The sequence below is a fragment of the Sturnira hondurensis genome, unplaced genomic scaffold (genome assembly GCF_014824575.4).
Source record: "Sturnira hondurensis isolate 20B ecotype Veracruz unplaced genomic scaffold, ASM1482457v3 Scaffold0015056, whole genome shotgun sequence".
In the NCBI taxonomy this organism is placed as follows: Eukaryota; Metazoa; Chordata; class Mammalia; order Chiroptera; family Phyllostomidae; genus Sturnira; species Sturnira hondurensis.
The window spans coordinates 2,282,855-2,304,003 of record NW_028087687.1 but is presented as its reverse complement, the minus strand read 5'-3'; the positions used below and the strand labels follow the sequence as shown (position 1 = coordinate 2,304,003).

Genomic DNA, 21,149 nt, shown 5'->3' with positions numbered 1-21,149 from the left:
TTTGCATATAGTCTGAACATCTGATTCAACAGCTATCAGCATTGTATTCTTCCTCCAAAAGATATCTCCCACATCTTATGTCCAAATATAGTCTCAGCACAAGTTTGATCCTAAGACAATCTCTTCAAGATGCCAAAGATATCAAGATGCACTTCATTTTTATGAGGTGAGGGAGAGATCAAAAACAATAAAACCACTGCCACAACCACATAACTAAGAAATATTTTATTAAGCCCACTACTTGATTACCCCATTCTGTGGTGGGATGTGAAGGTAGTAGCTATTGAATTGAAAACCAGTTGGAGAGAAAAAGGTAAACACACACAAATTAGGAAAATATATTAATCACAAATTTTAAATTCTGCGATAACTCTAATTATTAATATTAGTATTTTAAAATTGTATTTTTATAAACAAGGTTTTAGTTTGTTCCTCCATCTATATTTTAATGATATGACCTCCCCTACCACTAGAGGCAGAGAAAAGATGAAAGAATACAGAAAAGTAGGTTCTAAAGAAAAGTTGTCTGTCTTCTCTCCTGTCTTCCTTTGTGAAAGGGAAACAATGATCCTATGGCTTCCACTCTTAGAAAATGTTTGTGTTTATTATGAGAAAAAACATACTCACGATCGTATCTGGGGTAGGTCTGTTTCTATTTTGTGACCTGTATTTCTAAAAATTTGTATAGCAGCTTCTGCTACCTTGTCATCTTCCATTCGGAGGCACTGTAACAGGGACTCATACGTCTCTGCAGAGTGGAACGAGGTAGGGTGTGTGAAAGACAGAACCTGGGGGAATAGATACAGCTTTAGATGTCGAGACAATGCTTTTATTCCATTAAAAGAAAATAAGTATAACTAAGATTTACAATGATGGGCTGCATAAACTAGCTAAAAAGAATAAAGATTTATATACTGTAGTTAGATGTGGCTAGTAAGACACTGACAGAAATACTGTGAACTAGTTTCTTTAAGACAGTTGATATATACAGCCTTGCCTTATTTTTTTAAAAGATTTTATTTATTTATTCTTAGAGAGAGGGGAAGGGAGAGAAGCATCAATGTGGGAGAGAAGCATCGATGCACGAGAGAAACATCAATGAGTAGCATCTTGCATGCCCCGAACCTCCCTCAACGAGGGACCGGGCAACAACCTAGGTATGTGCCCCCGGGAATGAAACCTGTGACCTCTCAGTTTGTGGGACGATGCTCGATCAACTGAGCTACACCAGTCAGGGCGGCCTTGCCCTATTTTCTTCTTAGCTTCTTGGTCTATTCTGATATTGGGAATGCTGAAAACGTGGCTCCTCTTTTATGGTGTGTGATGTTGTGATGTGAACAAAATGCTAACAGTTTTATTTCATGACAAAAGATACTCTATAAGGAAGGACTTTAAAAGTGAAATCTATCACAAAAAAATCAATCATCATCACTATAATAAATAAAGAAGCCATTATTGTGAACTTTTAATCATGAATACAAACATATAATTAGGTCATATTTACTATGACCTAAGTCCAAGCCTAACCTTAAGAAATGCACAGCAAGTTAGACAAAACATGTCTACAAAGTTTACCTTCCATGATGCAGAAACAATTTGGTTAGCATAATACTGGAAATAAGGGTTAAAGCTGAGATGCAGGGAGAGGGGGGAAAATAAAGTATATAGTCTCCATTAACTAATGCAATAATAATGTATTTAATGGGTAATAAAATGGAAAGATTATCTCACTTGGTAAGGTTTACAGAGATAATATTTAGTTGTGAGGTTTTAATTACTTATAGAAAAATGGAGAATCATACTTGAAAAACCAAACAACCTATTAAACTATTATCTTAAATGTGACTTAGGTCTTAAAACTATTTAAAAACAACCCTATTATTAAAACATAATTAAGATCTTTCTTATGAAGCATCATACCAATTCTTTCCATGAAATGATTATTTATGGATGCTTCTAATCAGGAAATGATAAGAATGGAAGCATTCTAATACAACCCTCTTTTCTACTTAATGTCATTTGTACTGGATTGTCTTTTCTCTCTCAGTTTATATGTTGTAGTGGTCTAAATGTCCCTTTGCCTTCTATTTCTTCTCTTTACTCCATCCAACAAAAACTCTACCAAGTTCTGTTATCACATTAAAAGAAAGGTTAAAAAGCCCAGATAGTACCTTTCTGGCTCTATGGCATTCCACAATCTGGAATCAACCTTGTCTCCATTACTCCCAAAGCAATCTTTTTGTCCAGTCAGGCTAGATTCCTAATGATCCCTTAAATATGCCAAGAATTATTTTCTTTGATGATGCTGTGCTTCCCTTAGATTAAGTCATACCTTGTCTACCAAGTCTTGCCTGACTTAACTCTTACTAGTTGCTCAATTCTGAATTCTTTGGCACCTAATACTATTACCAGTTGTTTAGAAATTCCCTGATCAGACAGATGCTGTCACACAATAATTCCTGCGAGCAGTCCCACTGCCCAGATGCAGGTCCTGTAAAAGGAACTAGATGATTTAGCACATACTGTTATAGGCACAACAGACATGCAAATTATGAATGAAACAGCAGAAACCCCAAAATATTATTTTATAATGTAAAACAGTTACATTATTTAATGTAAAAAACATTTTTTATAGAATGTTTTCTACCAAAATGTTAAATCCTTTGAATAATTTCCAATGAAATAAAGCCTGACCCTCAAATATTCTTAACAAAATTCAAATTATGATTACTGAAATGCCTTTAGACAAAATTGTTTCAAAAATACCTTAAGATTGGGGTGGTAAACACACAATATACAGATGATGTATTATAGAATTGCACCCCTGAAACCTGTATAATTTTATTAACCTATCTCACCCCAGTAAGTTCAATTTAAAAGATACCTTAAGAAGTTCAAGTCCTGAACGAATAGCTGTATCTGGACTTACACCCTCCTCTTCATCATCTGCTGTCCCCTCTATTGATTTATTCATCAGTTTTACCAGTGCACTATTAATAAAAGAGAATCTAAATTAGTAACACCACTAGATTAGTAACTGTACCCTAACTGTATTGTGGCAAGACATACACAGAATCTAAACATTTGATTCAAATATATTCCTGGGGGAAAAAGTTATTTTGTGACTTTTTAAATTTGGCTTTCTACTTAACAGTTCAGGTTACTTTTAGTTTATCTCCCCCAACCCTTAACTCAATGTATAATAATAACTGTAGTGGAAAACAACAAAAGTTAAAAGCACATGTTAGAAATATATTTATAAAAGTATAAGCAATTTAATATTCATTTCCACATGTTAACAGATCATTTACAATTTTAAGAAAACAAGATGGTAGTTGCTAAATGGACAAAAGATAATTCACTCAAAGCAAAAACCAAATACATGGGCAAAAGCATTAATCACGGTAATTAATATGCTGAATTAGTAATGTTATTCTAGAAATTTCTGCAAAGAAGCAATTCATCAGGCACATCATGTTATATTCATAAGCAGATTCACCAGTGAGAAACCATATAATTGTTCAATATTATGGAATTAGTTTTTCAAAGGTACCTAACCACCACAAAATGGACTACCTGGTCAATAAAAATTATACTAGCAAACATGGTACTGTTTTAAGTAAAAGCAGATGTGATTTTTGATTTTGAGACTGTTTCCTCATCAGTAAACTGAAAAAAGTATTATCTTCCTTTGAGAACATTAAATCATTACAATAAATAGCCTAGTAATACATACATACATAGTCAATATTCAACAAATGGAAGCTAATCAGAAAAGTTTTAGGTTAAAATTTTTTCCTTTGATGTTATATTAGTATATTTTTTATTAAATTATTTAAAAAATTTAAGTGCAAATATATATAATGCACAGATGTTAAAATTTAAACCACTTTTAGTACTTTCATTTCCCCTTTAACATCACAAAATTAAAAAACTTCAATTAATACAAAATATTCAATGAATAGAAACATGTTTTGAAAAACAAATTGGATGTTTATATAAAAGTTAGCTTGAAATATAATTATATACCATACTGTTCAGTTATTTAAAATGTATAATTCAATGTTTTTTAGTATATTCACAGGATTATACAACCATTAATTACTTCAATCTAATTTTAGACTTTACCTGGTTCTCAAAATTCACCCATGTTGTAGCACGTATCAATACTTCATTTTAAAAAAGATTTTATTTATTTTTAGAGAGAGGGGAAGAGAAGGAGAAAGATAGGGAGAGAAACATCAGTGTGTGGTTGCCTCTCACATACCCCGTACTAGGGACTGGCCTGCAACCCAGGCGTGTGCCCTGACTGGGAATGGAACTGGCAACCCTTTGGTTTGCAGACCAGCACTCAATCCACGGAGTCACACCAGTCAGGGCAATACTTCATTTTAATTCTGAATAATGTTCCAGTAGATACATAAAAGACAATTATCCATTCATCAGTAGATGGACATTTGGGTCATTTGGGTCAGTTGATTGGACTGCTTTTTGGCTATCATGATAATGTTGCTATAATCACTCATATACATGCTTTATATAGACATATTTTTTCAATTCTCTTGGGTGTATAAAATTTGAGTGAAATTGCTGGGTCATATGGTCACTCTTTTTAACTTTTGAGGAACTGCCAAACTGTTTTCCAAACCAGCCCCACAATTTTACATTCCCACCAGCAATATACAAGGGTTCTAATTTTCCCACTCTCACCCATTCCTCTCTCTTTGATTATAGCCAAAAAAAATCGCCTTATGCCCCTTCTGTGGTCAATCCCCTTTTCTCAAGCTGGCAATCACTGATCTGCTTTCTGTTGTTATAGTTATACCTTTTCCAGAATTTCATGTGTTTTGTGTCAGACATCTTTTATGTGATAAGTTTTTAAAATTTCTACACTGGTGTTGGTAGAACCAGTAGTTTCCTCCTTAGTATTGGTGAGAAGTATTCAATTGTATAGATGGTATTTCTAGTTTAAACATACAAATAATACTGCTAGAAAGAGTTAAGTCTTTATGGGAATATATATTTTCTTGCAGGTAAATACCTAGTATTGGGAAAATGAAAAGGCCCTCCTTTCAATGTGAATAATGTATGCTTATTTGATTAAAAAGGTACACAGGGAACCTTTTTAGGTACCTTTTGGGAACCGATAATTTAAACTTTACAACACTGTAGTTTCAGATTATATTTTATTTTTGAGTGAATATATTTCCCAGCTTACCTTATGGCTTCTGAATCAATATGCACAGGTGCAATTCTTTCCAACAAAAATTTGACCATCTCTAAAAAAGGATTTGTTGGCTGCTTAGGATTTGCAAGTTTCCGAGCTATTTCTCTCTAAAAAAAGAAATAGTTTTACTGTAAGTATTTACTTTAATGTTTTTCAAAATAAACATGATTGTAGGCATCAAAAGCATTTAAAGATTCAAAACCAGCAGAGGTAAAACAAAACCTTCTGCTTTAGACTCTGACTAAAATTATATACTCATTAGTCAATCATTGCAAAATTTGGACTGTGGAGAATGAAAAGGGGATAATGTGGTAGGATTTATTGCCTTTGTCTCATGAAATTATTGTTTTGTAAACAACATTTTAATGCTATGTTTTGACAAAATAAAACAAAACAATACATACTTCCATGGGTATATTTATGTCATGTATAATGCACAGCCATGCTTTTGGCCAAAATTTTCAGGACAAAAATCTTTCATTTAAAATTTAAAATTCAATTACTTATTTATATTTAGATACTTTTTTATATTACAAAATAATTTTAGCATTTATTTTGAGCACATTATGGTATAAGAACATTTATATAACAAACAATTATAAAATACAAGAACAGATACAAGGTATTTCTAGTATGACCCATGTATAATGCACATCCTTATTTTTCCCTTAAATATTTGGGCAAAAAAGTACACACTATACAAGGCAAAATATGGTACTTCATAATTTGACAAAATATTGTATTTTATTTCAATAATGTTTTTTGAAGAGAGACAGATTCAAATATGCATAAATATTTACAAAGATTTTTATTTCTGGAAGAACATAGCTGAGTTAGAAGACAGTAGCATTACATCAAATAGATTTTACAAAGAAAAGGCATTGCCGAACTGTCTAAAGAATATAGGATGTAATGATTGAAATTACAATGTACAGGGCACTGGGGAAAGAAATTTACTTTAATAACAAGGTTTTTAATTGAATATCTCTGATGAATAAATGTAAATTTTAGCTGAGAAGATAATGCACACTAAAGTGCTTTCAAAATATAAGTAGCACTGAGAGTAAAGGCTAAAGCCAAAATTCAAACTTAGGATCGTCTCAATGTTGAATTAACAAACTCCCTGCAAAATATTAAAACTTGGGAATCATGGTCATAGGAAGGCACTGGAGCATAAAAGAGAAAGCAGACCAGAAGCTGTGGCACATGATCCCTCCCTAGAACCAATGTCTGGAAACTCAAAACCTGAAGACCAAAGGGAAAGCAAATCATCAAGCACATATCTCGAGACCACTGCTCACCTTCTCTCACTATATCATCACGGGTGCAGGTATTAATCTATAGTATGTGTTTACTGTTATTTCTTGCTCAAAGTATTTTTGCTAAAATTCTCCATGAATGGAACTGAGACAAAAGGGGAGAAAATTATTAGATCTCCATCCATTTCTACTAATTCTGTTTCTGAGTAAAGTTCGCCTCTTGAGAAGCAACAGGTGACTCCCATTTAGAAAGTAAGGAGGTAGTGGTAAGTAAACAGTGGGGGGCAGAGAAGGGGCCCTCGGGGGTAGAATAAACGCACAGGATGACTGGAGCTAAATTTACCGTTTGTATTTTTCTTCTTCAGAAAGAAACTTTCAGGTAAAAAGGAATGTGGATACCAGTATTAGTAGCGTTTGGAGAGACTACAGATATTCTGGAAAATGGCAAAAACTATTCTAATAGTGGTTGTTTTCCTTTAAACAGTGTCTAAAGTGAATTCTAATTCCTACTTTTCATGGAAACGTAAGTGCTCACAATATACAATGCTAATGCAAGAGATAAAGAAGTTACAGTGAAACCATTCACCAAGTAAAATAAACTAAAAATTGTAAAGAGTAGAGATTTTTTTCTTCTGGAGTAGAGTTCTGTTAGCTATTTTATGGCCTATTACTTACAAATCCTCAGGGTAACCTCCCTCCCAAAACGTATTACTTCCATGTTCTTTCCATTCCAAGTACAGATCTCATCTCTGCTTTTTTGGTTCCTAAAATCAGTAGCACTGATTAGCTGTAGTATTTTTTTCTGAGATATTTTGGTTACACACATGTTTCGCATATATTTTTTAAATTTGGCAACTCAGAGACTTCTGGTCTGACAAATAGTAGAGATTCATGTTTCTGCTATTTTTTTCCCAAGCTCAATTCCTGTTCTCTCTCAGAACAAAACCCAGTCGATTGCTCTTTTTCAAGGTCCGTGTTTCTTGAGCAGTACTCAGTTTGTACTGGTGGTTCTTGCAAAGAATGATGGACTGTATAGAAAGAACACTATTAAGGATCTGTAAGATTTAGACTCTACTTGTAGCTCAACCATAGTAACTAGCTGTGAAACACTAGAGGAAAAACTTCACCTCCTTAAAATTCATTGTTCTTATCTATAAAATGAATTACTCCTAGGCAATTCACAATTCACAATATTGGTAAATTCACACAAACCAAGTGTCTCTAAGGTATTTTCAAGCAATTTTATCGTATGATCCAATTATATGAATAAATATCCTGCAGAATACAGCACTCTGGACCTCCAATTCCAAATGCCAAAGAAGTGAAACATTTAGAAGTTCTCAGCAAGCCACTTAGCCCAGAAATGTAAAGGTTGAGGTAGTCTGGGGACTTGACACATACACATCCCTTGTGGCAAAGGAGGAGTCCGTGGCTCTCTTCCCTAGCTTACCCCCATCTCTTCCTAATTATTGGTCTTTTTAGATACACTTAGATACCACTCAGAATAAAAACGCTCTCCAACAACTTTGTATACACATCTGCTATAGTTCTTATACCTTACCAAATACTTTAAAATAATTATCCCATCCTTATTCTTTCTAGAACAAAGTTAGACACACATATCTGAAATCTTTCTCTTAAAGCCTGGTCCCATTGTCATGTATGTGTAATACCATAGAAATACAATTGATTTAAATCCTGAAGGGCAGTGTGGGGCCATGTATCAGGACACACACACACACACACACACACACACAGACACATATACATACATATATATTCTTCTAACAACCCTATGAAGATGTTAGTATTTAGAGATGAGACAAACAAGGTTCAAAAACACTGTTAGTAAATGGAATAAAAAAATTCAAACATATTGAACAATAATATAATAAAAAATTTCAAACATAGAACTTTCCCATAAAATGCTAAATAAATGAATGAATAAAGGTTTCCTTCCTGATATTTTCAATGATACTGGTTTTCTATAAAAATAGAGTCCAAGAATAGAATGAAGATGAAAGCCTAAATAGGAACTACCATATCTATAAATATACATACAGCAATGTAATTATTGCTGATTTATTGACAAGGGTCATTTCCATGCTAACATATAGAAGAAAATGCACGCACACACAAGCATTTAGAAAGTTCTTATTTACTTAATGAACACAGCATTTTATCTTGTTCAATTCTGAGGACCAATCTCACTGGGCTTAGTTCTCTAGTGTATTTCCTGGAATTTGACTGAAGAGAGGTAAGTAAAGAGAACTAAGTTGGCCACAGATATACACCTAAGTAATTCAGAGCTCATAATATTGGTAAACTCACACAAATAATCTATGTAAACCAAATTTTAAAGAAATACAAATTTCTATAAGCAAAGTTGGAAGAACAAATGTAAAAGTGTAATTTACTAACCACACAAACATCTGCCTGTTTGCATGAACAGGTTGGACTGATCAATAACTCCAACTGAGACCGCAGTTTCTCATCATCACCAAGAACCTGGTTAAATTTCTTTACAAAATCTTGTGCTTTCCCAGGGTCAGGCAAATTCTCTATAAAATTAAAAGAGAATCAATATTACATAAGAAAAACTATTCTACTAAACTAAAAGGAAGTTTTCTTAAAAATAATGCTGAGCCAACAAGAGAAAATCAGCCTAACTGGTACTAAAAAATAAAATCACCATGAAAAGGATCTTTTTCTATTACTTAGACTAAAATGATAGTCCCACTGGCTATATTATTTGGCTGTTTTGATATTTATTATATATATACCTACAGAGTGAATAAACATACTCACTTGCTATGGTCATCAGTTTCCCAAACATGGCAGAACAGTTAGCCTCTGACTGAAATTTAAAACAAAAGCAAAAGTCATACATGCTAACAAATTTCTCTAAGAAAATCTATGCTAAGCATTATACATATTTTTATAGTTAAAAATATCATCACAATTTACCCAGCAGAAAATGAATTACCATATCTAGGATTATTGTATCTACATCCTAAATTGATAACAAAAAACTGTGTAGTAGTAACGACTATTAAGTTAGGGTAATTAGAAGGAAAGGAGATGTCAGCAGGAAAAGGTATTTAAGCATTTATGAAGTACATAACATTCATAGGAAAACTATCTTGTCAGAGATTGAACAAGATTATTTTGATATAAAACAATTATCTCAAAATGACTATGAAACCATACTAAAGAAAATTAACTAAAAATGTGAAGAGTAGAAAAGATTTTTTCTTCAGTAGAGTTCGATTAGCTATTTTGTGGCCAATTACTTCAATAATCTCAGGAAATCTCCTCCCCTCCAAAAACTAGACCCCTTTTCTTTATTATAATGAAGTCTGACTTAGATTTGTATGAAACTTGAGTAATTTGAATCAGAAATTGGTAAAATATATAGTTCCATGGACCATCTGTTTTTGTTATAGTTTTGCTGGAACACAATTATAACTATTTACATATTGTCTATGACTGTTTTTGCACTATAAAGACAGAGGTACGTGGTTCACCAGAGAGTGTATGGCTAACAGAGCTGAACATTTACAAAAAAAGTCCAACTCTTGCTTTAGGGTCCATGAAAAGATTTCAGTCTAAGATTCCCTAGTTAAGAATATGCATTCTAGCAAACACATTTACAAGTTTATTAAGACATCATTAAATTCCTTTCCCCCACCTTCCAGAAAATGTTGGGTAGAATTTCTTTGTTAATTTGACCTTGGCATATTTATAGGCTTTACACCTGATTTGATACTGACTTTCCACTGAAGGGCAAAAACTTATGGAGTGAAACAATGATCACTTCTAATATAATTTTATCTTGAGGTTTAATTCTAATTATTTGAAAGTTGATAAACTATGCATAAAATTTTAGTGTGTAAATACTTTATAAAATAGAAAACACCATTTCTTTCTCACGGTGGAAAATAAGATTTTGATACATTGGTTTGAAATGGAAATTGAGCTTGGATAACTACAGAAAAACTGAGTGATGACTATAACGAGGCATTTAACAAATCTTAAACTTACTGTAGGCTGCTTGTGCAAGTCCAATAGTTCTCGTACATGACTTCTAAGCATGTTCTGACACTTCCACATTTCATTGAGAGCTCTGTAAATATAGTTGTAAATATGAAAAAAGTACATAATATAACTATACTGGTAATTATTCAACTTTATTACTTGTTGCATGGTGTAGATGCACCATTCATCTACCTAAAATTAAAAAAATAAAAAATATATTTTACTTATTTTCTTTTAGAGAGAGGGGAAGGGAGGAAGAGAGTGAGAGAAACATCAATGTGTGTTTGACACTCACACACCCCTCCTGGGGACCTGGCCCACAACCCAGGCATGTGCCCCGACTGGGAATCGAACCAGTGACCTTTCAGTTCACAGGCTGGCACTCAATCCACTGAGCCACACCAGCCAGGGCTCTTATACCTAAAATTTTAAGCAGAAGAAAATTTATTTATTAGGATTAAGATAGTTCAGTGTATAAAGGTATGTATAAAGTTTCATATGAGAGAAAATATTTGTGAATTTTAGAAGGATAAATAGTACCTTGCCAGGTAAATTAAGGAATTGAAAGACATTCTAAACAGAGGTGGTGAGGATGTTTGGTACAAAGAAAGATAACATGTTATCAAGGTGCATGGCACATACTACAGAACAAGATCGGATGACAAAACCCTTTTCATGCCAGGCTAAGTGATGTAGATTTGAGATGCCACACTTAAATGGAGTGTGTTTATTCTAGACTCTTTTCTCTCCAGGAAAGCAGATTTTCTTCTCTCACAATCCCATTCCATAATTCCATATGCCCTGAGGACATCTGAGAAATTAGTCTATCTCTGAGAATTCTTTGCTAAATATTCTAAAATACAAACAGAGATCAAAACCTTAGGCCAGGCATTTACTACCTACAGTGAGTATTAGGAACCACTTGCAAATCTTTTTAAAAAGGATGATTAATGTCTCTTAACATGATACAGTAAAGATACAATATTACCTCTGTAGACTTTCTGATGAAAAAGCATAATCTCAATCTAACAAAGGCTGGGGGAACCCAAACTGAAGGAACACTGTACCAAATAATTGGCCTGAGTAACATTCTTCTAAAAACCATTGAAGTCATAATAAAGAAAGACCAAGAAATGGTTCAAAATTAAGAGACTAGAGATATGACAACCAAATATGCACTGTATAAACCTACAAAGAGAAAAAACCCCATAAAGAACATTATGTGGATAATGGAGAAAATCTGAATACACACTGGTTTAGAAAATAACACTGCATCAATGTTAAACTTCTTGATTTTGATAAGGGTACTCTGGTTATGTAAGAGAATATCCTTGTTCTTAGGGGATATATACTTAAGTATTTAGGGATAAAGGGTCCAGTGTCTTCAAATTACTCTCAAATAGTTCAGAAGAAAATATGTATATGGTCATTCTGCATAGATGCCACTTGGATATACTCGCCTGAAAAAGAACTGGTCTGAGATTTGGCATAGTAAAGCTCCAGCTGTGTAACTGAGACCCCAGTAAACAAGTGGACGAAAGATAATTTTGACATGGGGACTCATCTGAATCCCTGAAACCGTATTACTGACTCAGCTGCCAAATACGAGAGGGAGAGCCCAAAACACCAGAATTATCTTCTGGAGGACGGATCCCTTGTAGTGCAGGCTTCCCCTGCTAAGTGAGTGTTCTAGAGATGCATCTATGTCAGTGTACTAGCTGGCGTTGTTGTGAGAGGCTGAGCTTGGCTTCAGTGAATTTTTTTTGAAGAGTCAAAGTGTTTGCCCATTTCATGATGGGTGATTTACAAGTGCACCTGCCAATACTGCTCTGAGTGTTCAGCAGTTTTTGAACAAAACAGCATGAGCCCCATGCCCCACCATCCCAATTCACCCCATCTTGCCAAGTGACTTTTTTTTGTTTCCTCAGATGAAAAAAGTCCTCAAAGGGAAATGTTTTGCTGATGTGGAAGAGGTGAAAACAAAAACTGTTCAAAGCACTAAGAGGCATCAAAATCGGTGAGTTCAAAAACTGTTTTGAGTAGTGGAAAAAAACATCTTGATAGGTGCATTGCTTTAAATGGAAAGTACTTTGAAAGTGACTGAAGTTTAAATATGTAAGAATAAATACACAATATTTTATAAATAAATTTTTGGGGGGGTTTGGTCCCTCCATACGCCTATGCATAAAAGAACGTTCCTGCCTTTGACTTAACCTGAATTTATACAATTTTTCTCTCTCTATATTCATCTGAGGTTCTTGATTCGAACAGAAGCAACAACTCCACCAACAATAATTAGTTAGATAAGATAAATTTTATAAAATTTCCAAGAAATACTCCAATCAATCATTAAAAATTAACTTACTTGACAGCATTTGGATCCAAACTAGCATATAAATAATACAAGCATTTCATTCTCTCTTCTGTTTCCAGGTTGTGGGGGACAAGATACTGAGCAAAGATTTTCTCTACCAATAGCCTACAAAACAAAACATCCCCAAATGAAACAATTTTTTTATTTTTAGAGATTTTTCTCTACAGTTTATGAAAAAAACAGAAAAACCCCAAATGACACTATTCTGTTGTTAGAAACAATAGCCATTTTGTATTTTAACCACATTCTGTAAAGATAACATGCCAATGGTAATGTGTATGTGTGCAAATACAACGCAAAAGATCAGTATGTGATCAGTTCTTTTCCTTGGAGGTCATTACTTTCACATTTATAGCTAAAGAGGCTATTTGTGGCTTTACTTTTTAATTTGTCAGTATGACATGTGTTCTAAAAGGGTTATATGTTATTCCTAAACATGGGTGCTGGGGTGCTGGGGTGCTAGGGTACCTATTGTGCCATTGTTCTGGAGCTATAACAAGTTACTTGACATTACATATATAAAGCTATGATCTCAAGAATAGCCCATTCTATTGGGAAAAAAAAACACCGTTAATTTCCTTTGATTGCAGTTTAGCTCCTTTCTCATGTCATTTAAAATAATCAGGGGGATCCTCCTTCATTCATCTTCCTGAAAATGTAGCTTTTCCTGTGTACATTTGATCTCTCTCCTTTTCTACAGTCTTGCTAAGCTTATATTTAGTATTTAGTATCACTGGAATGAGACAATACAGGGCTCCCCATTAACCAATAAAATGCATATCCAGTGATGCAAAAACAGTCAGTCTAATTCAGTGACACATTACCAAGTATTTTGCAAAAACCACAATCATTATTACAATCCAATATAGAATAACAAGTAACATTCACACAATGAAATCAATATAAGGCCTCATCACTTGAAAAAAATAATTGTAACTAAGTATGGGAATGAATGTTAACCAGACTTATTGTGGGGATCATTTCAGAATATATACAAATACAGATTCACTGTGTTGTCTACCTGAAACTAATATAATTGTTAATTATACCTCAAAAAACAAACAACAACACAGTAATACCTCTATTGGTACTTCAGTGTTGCAAGAAGGAAAAATAATAATTAGGAATTATTGAATAGTGCTGTATTGCCAGGTATAGGGCAAGGGGGCTTTACATTCATTATTTTATTTAATCCACATGAAAGCTCTTTACAGGAGGCTTTATTATTATTCCATTTTAGATAAGACTGAGGTGGCACAGAGGTTGTCAGCTGTGCAACAGCACACACCTAATAAATGGCAGAACAACTATTTGGTCTCTAGTCTGACGCCAAAGCCTGTGCCTATTTCACTATTACTATGCTACCTTAATCTTGGCCAGAGTCTTACTTAAACATAGTATGTACAAATATACAGAAAATAGTTTATAGATTTAGAAGTTATTAAAAATAGAAGTAAACTATATTTTAAAAATGAAAATCATTTTTATATTCAACCATTCTATCAACATATTACTTACTTGTCATCAATGCTATTTTGATAATAAATATGCAAAAGTTTGTCTTTTATCCAGCTGACTTTCTCTGCAGCTTCCTTTCCTGCTTCACCATGAAGACAGTATTTCTTATACAGCTGAGCCAAACCCATCATTGCTTCTTTTCTTACTCGCCACTAGAAAGTATAAAGTTTATTGGATGAGCTAGGTACCAAACTTTAGTATATTAGTCTGCAAAAAGTGCCGATTCTTTATTAAGTTGTACAATTCAACATATGTGTACAATAACTGGCACAATATTTATTTTTCATAAGAGGCAGACAAACTGCTTTACCAACACTTTTGAATATATTTTACCTTAGAAACCAGGCTACTTTGGAAATTATCTTATGCAAATATGGCTTAATCATCTGCCAATTTTTACTTCTCTCAAATTCAAGCAACAGTAAATCTTACAAAAGAGCTCACTCGATTCTGTCTAAAAAATATTTGGCCAGGTTTTAGAAGCAATTAAAAGGTAAAACGCTATTTTACCTTTTACCTGTAATTCACTCTGTAAATAAAAAAGGAATGGTTTATCCTAGCTATATCCCTTTTATGTTAGCTCAGAACATGAGCAAAATTTAGTACCAACATCCTGGAATGATTAAGTTGGAAAGCACCTTAGTGATTACTTGAAGTGAACTTCCTTATTTTATAAATTAGAAGGGTGAATGCTTTATCTAAGCACGTCCTAGTTAGTGAAAGATTGGGACTGCTAGTGTTTGGGATGGTTTACCAGTTGGAAAGTAAGCTGGTGGGAGGAGGTTGCAGGCAAGGAGACGACAAAAACGTGGAGTTAGAACCATGATAGGAAGGTATAATAAAAGCAATAACCAAAAGAGATATCTGTCTTAATAACAAATCAGAAGACACTATCTTTGGTTTATTTAAATAATACTCCCTCATAAAATTTTTCTACATTTCCTCATTTAGTGGATGGAGTGAAACTGTTGCCACACAACAGGTAACAGACGGCTTTCGACATTTCTTAAACGAAACCAAGTAATTTGAGCAGTAAAACCTAAGGTTAAGTCCTTCCCTACATTTTACAGAGAAAACAAGTTTCAGAAAGGCTATACTCTAGGTCATCTAACTTATTCCACCTAAAATGTCCAGTCAGTGCTATTATGACCCTATCATATCACACAGTCTCATGAAGATTCATTCATTTGCTCTTTCTGAAACTTTAAACATTGACAGAAATAGGAGTGAAATGTTTCTAAAAGGCAGAACTAACAGAAATGGCAATTTAAATTACCTATGTGTGGGCTGTGGGGTGAGCCAATTACCAACTAACCACTAGGGACAGCATCATTTATTTAAATTAAAATTAAGGGGGTAAAACCTTCAAAGTGAGAATTACTGCTATAGCTGAACAAGTCATCAGTGTCCATGTTACATAACTGCCTCTTTTGACTATTTTAAAAGAACGTACACAATAACTCTTGCTTCATTTCATAACTAAGAAATATCACTTTTCTACCCGGAAAATTAGCTTAGTTTATAAACTACTTAGATAGTTTATAGCTAAACGATTGCACATTGGATTTGGGAGAAAACAGGTTTTCAACTATGCCCTAAATAAAACGGCACAGTGCAAAGGCAAACTTTGTTAAAGACGTTAATAATACCATGTTTAATCAGTTTGCCCTGCATGTCTGTCTTTTGCTTATAAATGACACTCTGCCTTAGCAATTGCTACTGCTGTTCTTAATCCTACTTTTCCCTATCAACCCACATGTTTAACTGTTTCCATATGGAGAAAGGAATAAATACCACACAAAAAGAATAAACAAACATACAACAGTCATTTCTGCCCTTAGATGGGCATAGCAATATGAAAACATCACTATCGTAAGAGAAAGTATGATAATCTTTTAGTTTAATGAATGACAGAGCCACCTTAGTTCTAAAATAAGTCATTTTTGAAAATGTTAACTATAGGTAATAAATATAGATGATCAATCCCTACTCTTTTGAAATTCATCAAATAAGTGAAAAGGTAAACCAAACTTTAATTTAGCTATTCTTTTTAAAAAGGTAAGCTAGAAGATAAATGCTTGCCTAGGATATGAAAAGCTACAGACCGATGTATTCATTTATAAAAATAATTTAAAAACACAGAAATACAAATTATTAGCTCTTTATTTGGCACTGTATTAATTTGATTTTTACACAAAAAAGCTTTAAACAGAAAATAATTTCTATTGCACTTAGCAAACAATTTAAACAAAGTAATTACAAGAGAATAAGATTCTTCAGAGTTTACCCGTTTATCCAGTGTTCTTTCCCTTACAAAGCCAAGTAGCTGATCATTTACTAAGGCAAGGTCTCTTTTGGCAGCTGTTATTATGGTAACAATGACATCATGACGAATAGCTTCTTCAGGATCATGTGATCTAACTTTCAAATACTCTGTAGTAAGAGAAAAAAAAAGGCTAAGCTGTTAGCTATGATATCTGTCATGTTCTGAATGACAGAGCAGACTAATACTTTAAGCTTCTGTCCATACTGAAATCACATTTGTACAATGTAGCATGAATCAAAATCATTTTATTTTTGAGGCAGCAATGCCCTATATAATCAAAAAATAAACTACACCATAGAATTCACTACTGCATAGTCATATCTGAATAATCACGTCTTTTTACGTCAACTGTTCTGGAAAAGCCAAATCACTATGCAATAATCTGATTAAGCAGATTATGATTTAAGCTACAATGCAAATTGAAAGACTTAAAAGAAAAACAGTAAAAATGCTTATAGCAAGTTTGCTGGTAGGTGTATATCTCCACATAACACAATATAAAATACAGAATTAACATTCTATGACCTATAAAATATTCCCAAATATTTACAATATAAACAAAATCAACCCCAAAAGTAGTACTTCCTCTTTTTTAGTGAACAGCATTTTGATAGGAGCCATTTATTTGCTACTGTCAAATAAGCAGGTTCAAATGCTCTACGTGAAGAATGAGAAATTCTAGTCTAGTCCAGAAGATAATCACTTACCTACTGATTATTTGATATGTTACTATGTTTAACTATCATGCATGCATAATGATTTCAGAGTATATCATAAGAGCCTGCTTCTTCAAAACTACGATTTCCAAGAAATTACAAAGGACCACAATATGAAAATTTCAAATGTAATTTTACTGTATAAACATGAAATTGTTTACTATTCCATAGATGACATACACCTAAAATAGTGTCAGAATTAAAACCTAATTAAGAAACTGAAGTTAAGGTTAAAGGTCACACCTAAAATATATTTGTGTGATTACTCTTTTTTAAAAAAAAATATTTTATTTATTTATATTTAGAGGGGAAGGGAAGGAGAGAAGGAGAGAAATACCAATGTATGGTTGCCTCTTGTGAGTCCCCTGCTGGGAACTGGCCTGCAACCCAGGCATGTGCCCTGACTGGGAATCGAACCACGATCCTTTGGTTCCCAGGCCCGCGCTCAATCCACTGAGCTATGCCAGCCAGGGTGTGTGATTACTTTTATATTCATAATATAAACCGTCTACCTTACCTGTAAGATCCTTTGCTAAATCTGGGTGATTCATTAAACAGTGACTGGCAAATTTCACACTTTCTAATCTCACAGGAACATGAATGTCATTAAATCTACATATAAAAAGATGGCCAAATATTAGTTATAAGGTAAAACAATTATTTTCAAATAAGGTGCATATATCTAACAGTATGTAAATGCCTATAAACAACAGTTACTGATTATAAAATGTGATTATTTATGACAGTTACATTATGAAGAAAAAATATAAAGTAAAATGACAAAATTTCACAAAACATTTTGAAAAAAGAATGTTTACCATGTGAAAAAAAAACAAAAAATAGTCTAAACACATCTCTCAACCCAAACTACCAACTTTGTAGACCCAAAAATTTAAGAGCTCAAAATTATGCTACAAAGCAAACAAAAAATATTCAAAGCACACAAAACCTACTTGAAAACATTTTATACTAGGAAAATACTACGGAGATAAAGGTAGAAAGTATATCATATATGAGGAGAACCAGAAGCTCACAGATAAGTACATAAATGCATGTGTCATACTGCCTTACAACAAAGTTTCACATGGCCAGGACCAACATTAAAATGCTTTTTTAAAGGTATGAGATATTGCAAAACTTCAATAAATATAAAAGACCACATGTGAATTTAAAACTGCATATATAATAAGGATGAGCTCAGTAACTCAAATATAAAATTTGTTACTGGGTAGTTTGAAAAAATTATTAATGACAAATAATGTGATTTTATTTTTTTAATATTTGTTTATTTTTAGAGAGATGTGAAGGGATGGAGCAAGAGAGGGACAGAAACATCAATGTGAGAGGGAAACATCAATCAGTTGATTCTCTTAAGTGACCTGACCAGGGACCAAACCCACAGCCGAGGTATACGCCTTGACAGGGGATTCAAACCAGCAAACTTTTACTTTGCAGGATGATGCCCACCCACCTTCGCCACACCAGTCAGGGCATAAATAATGTAATTTTAAACAGCAAGAAATATTTTTTCTTTTGAAGTGGTCTGAAAAATAACCAGTTAGAGTTATTTAACAAATGTTTTAATGTCCATGACCTTCTACTTTCTTATCCAGAAATAATCATATTTTAATAAAATCTTGCATTTAGGGTTTATAATATTCTGCCAGAGAAAACTATAAATACTGCCACTTATAATGAAGTAAATTACAAAGTATTAAAATATTTATTGCTGAATAGTTAAAAAACAATAGCGTAAAACAGACAGATTGTTACTACTTCTATTTCTGTGAATCGGAGACCCAGTGTTGAAGATAGCAGTAAACAAAAACTGTGAAGAAGGTTCTTATTGTTTAGTTTTCACAAGGAACCCAGGTTAAAAAAAATGGTTTCTTGAACTTTTGTTTAAATGTTTTGTTATAAAAAATATTGTCAATCACAGGGCAGAATCACTCCTCTGTATATTGAGAAGTACATTTGCTTCATTCTTTCTATTCTAAATGCTTATGATTAAAGTTTAACCATTCAAATAAGGCTATTTCTGTTAAGACCTTCAAAATGGCTTGTTCTGAGCAAATAACTTGATATCATTATCTAAGTGTCCAAAATTTCTCAGATCTGATGCACCCATATTTAAAATTTATATTTATTGATCTTAGAGAGAAAGGGAGAGAAACATAGAGGGGGAGGGAGAGAGAAACATTGATCTGTTTTATTTATGCATTCATTTTTTTAAAAAATATACTTTATTGATCATGCTATTAGTTATCCTGATTTACCCCCCTTTGACTCTCTACCTGACACTCCCCACTCCCTCAGGCAATATCTCCAACCACTGTTCATGTCATGGGTTATGCGTATAAGCTTTTTGGCCGCTCCATTTCCTATACTCTACTTTACATCCCCATGGCTCTTCTGTGACTAGTTATTTGTACTTCTTAATGGCCTCACCCCTGTACCCATTCTCCCCCTCATGCCTCCCATCAGGTAATGTATCCATGATTTGTCTCTGTTCTCATTTGCTTAGTTTGATTTTTAGATTCAATTGTTGATAGTTATGTATTTATTGCCATTTTTTATTCGTAGTTTTGATATTTTTTTCTTTAATAAGTCACTTCAATATTTCATATAGTAATGGTATAGTCATGATGAACTCCCTTAGTCTTTTCTTGACTGGGAAGCTCTTTATCTGCCCTTTGATTCTAAATGATAGCTTTGCTGGCTAAAGGAATCTTGGCTGTAGGTGCCTGCTCATCCTAACTTTGGATATGTCTTGCCAATCCCTTCTAGCCTACAAGGTTTCTTTTCAGAAATCAGCTGAAAACTTCCGGCCAAGATGGAGGCATAGGTAGATACACTGTGACTCCTCAACCAACCAAAAGAAGGACAACAACAATGTAAAAACAAAAAGCAACCAGAACTGACAGAAAATCGAACTGTATGGAAGTCGGACAACCAAGAAGTTAAAGAAACATCCATTCAGACTGATAGGAGGGGTGGGGGTGGGCAGCTGGGTAGAGAGGATTCAAGGTAAAGCGGCGTTAGAGGACCAGGGTGAGCAAGGTGGTAGCTGGCGGACCAAGTGAGGCTATGGTTGGTGGGGTGGGCAGTCCCACATTCACGTGCAAATAAACTCTGAGGAACAGCTGTGGAGCAAGACCAACCTCACAACCCGGGGAGCCAGTGCAAAGAAATAAAACCTCAAACCTCTGACTGAAAACACCTGTGGGGGTTGAGGCTGCAGCAGGAGAAACTCCCAGCCTCACAGGAGAGTTTGTCTCTCCAGATTCACAGGGTCCTAGAATGTACACAAGCCGCCCACCCAGGAATCAGCACCAGAAGGGCCCAATTTGCTTGCGGGTCATAGGGGAAGCGACTAAAATTTGTCAGAGAGCAGAGCAAACACCACCATTCCCTCTCAGACCCCTTCCCCACATACAGTGTCACAACACAGTCACCTGGTTTGCCCCACCGTAAGGCTCTGCCCCTTATACAAGCAGGTGCACCAAGACCAAAAAAAAAAAGGAGGCCCAAATGAAAGAACAGGGTAAAGCTCCAGAAAAAATACAACTAAACAATAAAGAAATAGCCAACCTATCAAATGCACAGTTCAAAACACTGGTAATCAGGATGCTCAGAGAACTGGTTGAATATGTTGCAAATTAGACGAAGAAATGAAGGCAATGCTAAGTGA

The 21,149-nt window shown here is 34.0% G+C and overlaps 1 protein-coding gene across 5 annotated transcripts in view; it reads right to left on the bottom strand.

Annotated features, from left to right (window-relative positions):
- Positions 1 to 21,149, bottom strand: part of PDS5A (PDS5 cohesin associated factor A) — a 129,831-nt gene that overhangs the window by 48,924 nt on the left and 59,758 nt on the right. For all 5 annotated transcript variants that reach the window (XM_037064301.1, XM_037064304.1, XM_037064305.1 and 2 more), the window contains exons 10-19: positions 17,976 to 18,070; positions 16,704 to 16,849; positions 14,417 to 14,568; positions 12,890 to 13,003; positions 10,531 to 10,612; positions 9,295 to 9,343; positions 8,908 to 9,047; positions 5,219 to 5,334; positions 2,885 to 2,990; positions 628 to 788 (exon numbers count right to left, since the gene is read on the bottom strand). In XM_037064301.1, the coding sequence (XP_036920196.1) occupies positions 628 to 788; positions 2,885 to 2,990; positions 5,219 to 5,334; positions 8,908 to 9,047; positions 9,295 to 9,343; positions 10,531 to 10,612; positions 12,890 to 13,003; positions 14,417 to 14,568; positions 16,704 to 16,849; positions 17,976 to 18,070 (1,161 nt within the window). The remainder of the gene's footprint in view (positions 1 to 627; positions 789 to 2,884; positions 2,991 to 5,218; positions 5,335 to 8,907; positions 9,048 to 9,294; positions 9,344 to 10,530; positions 10,613 to 12,889; positions 13,004 to 14,416; positions 14,569 to 16,703; positions 16,850 to 17,975; positions 18,071 to 21,149) is intronic.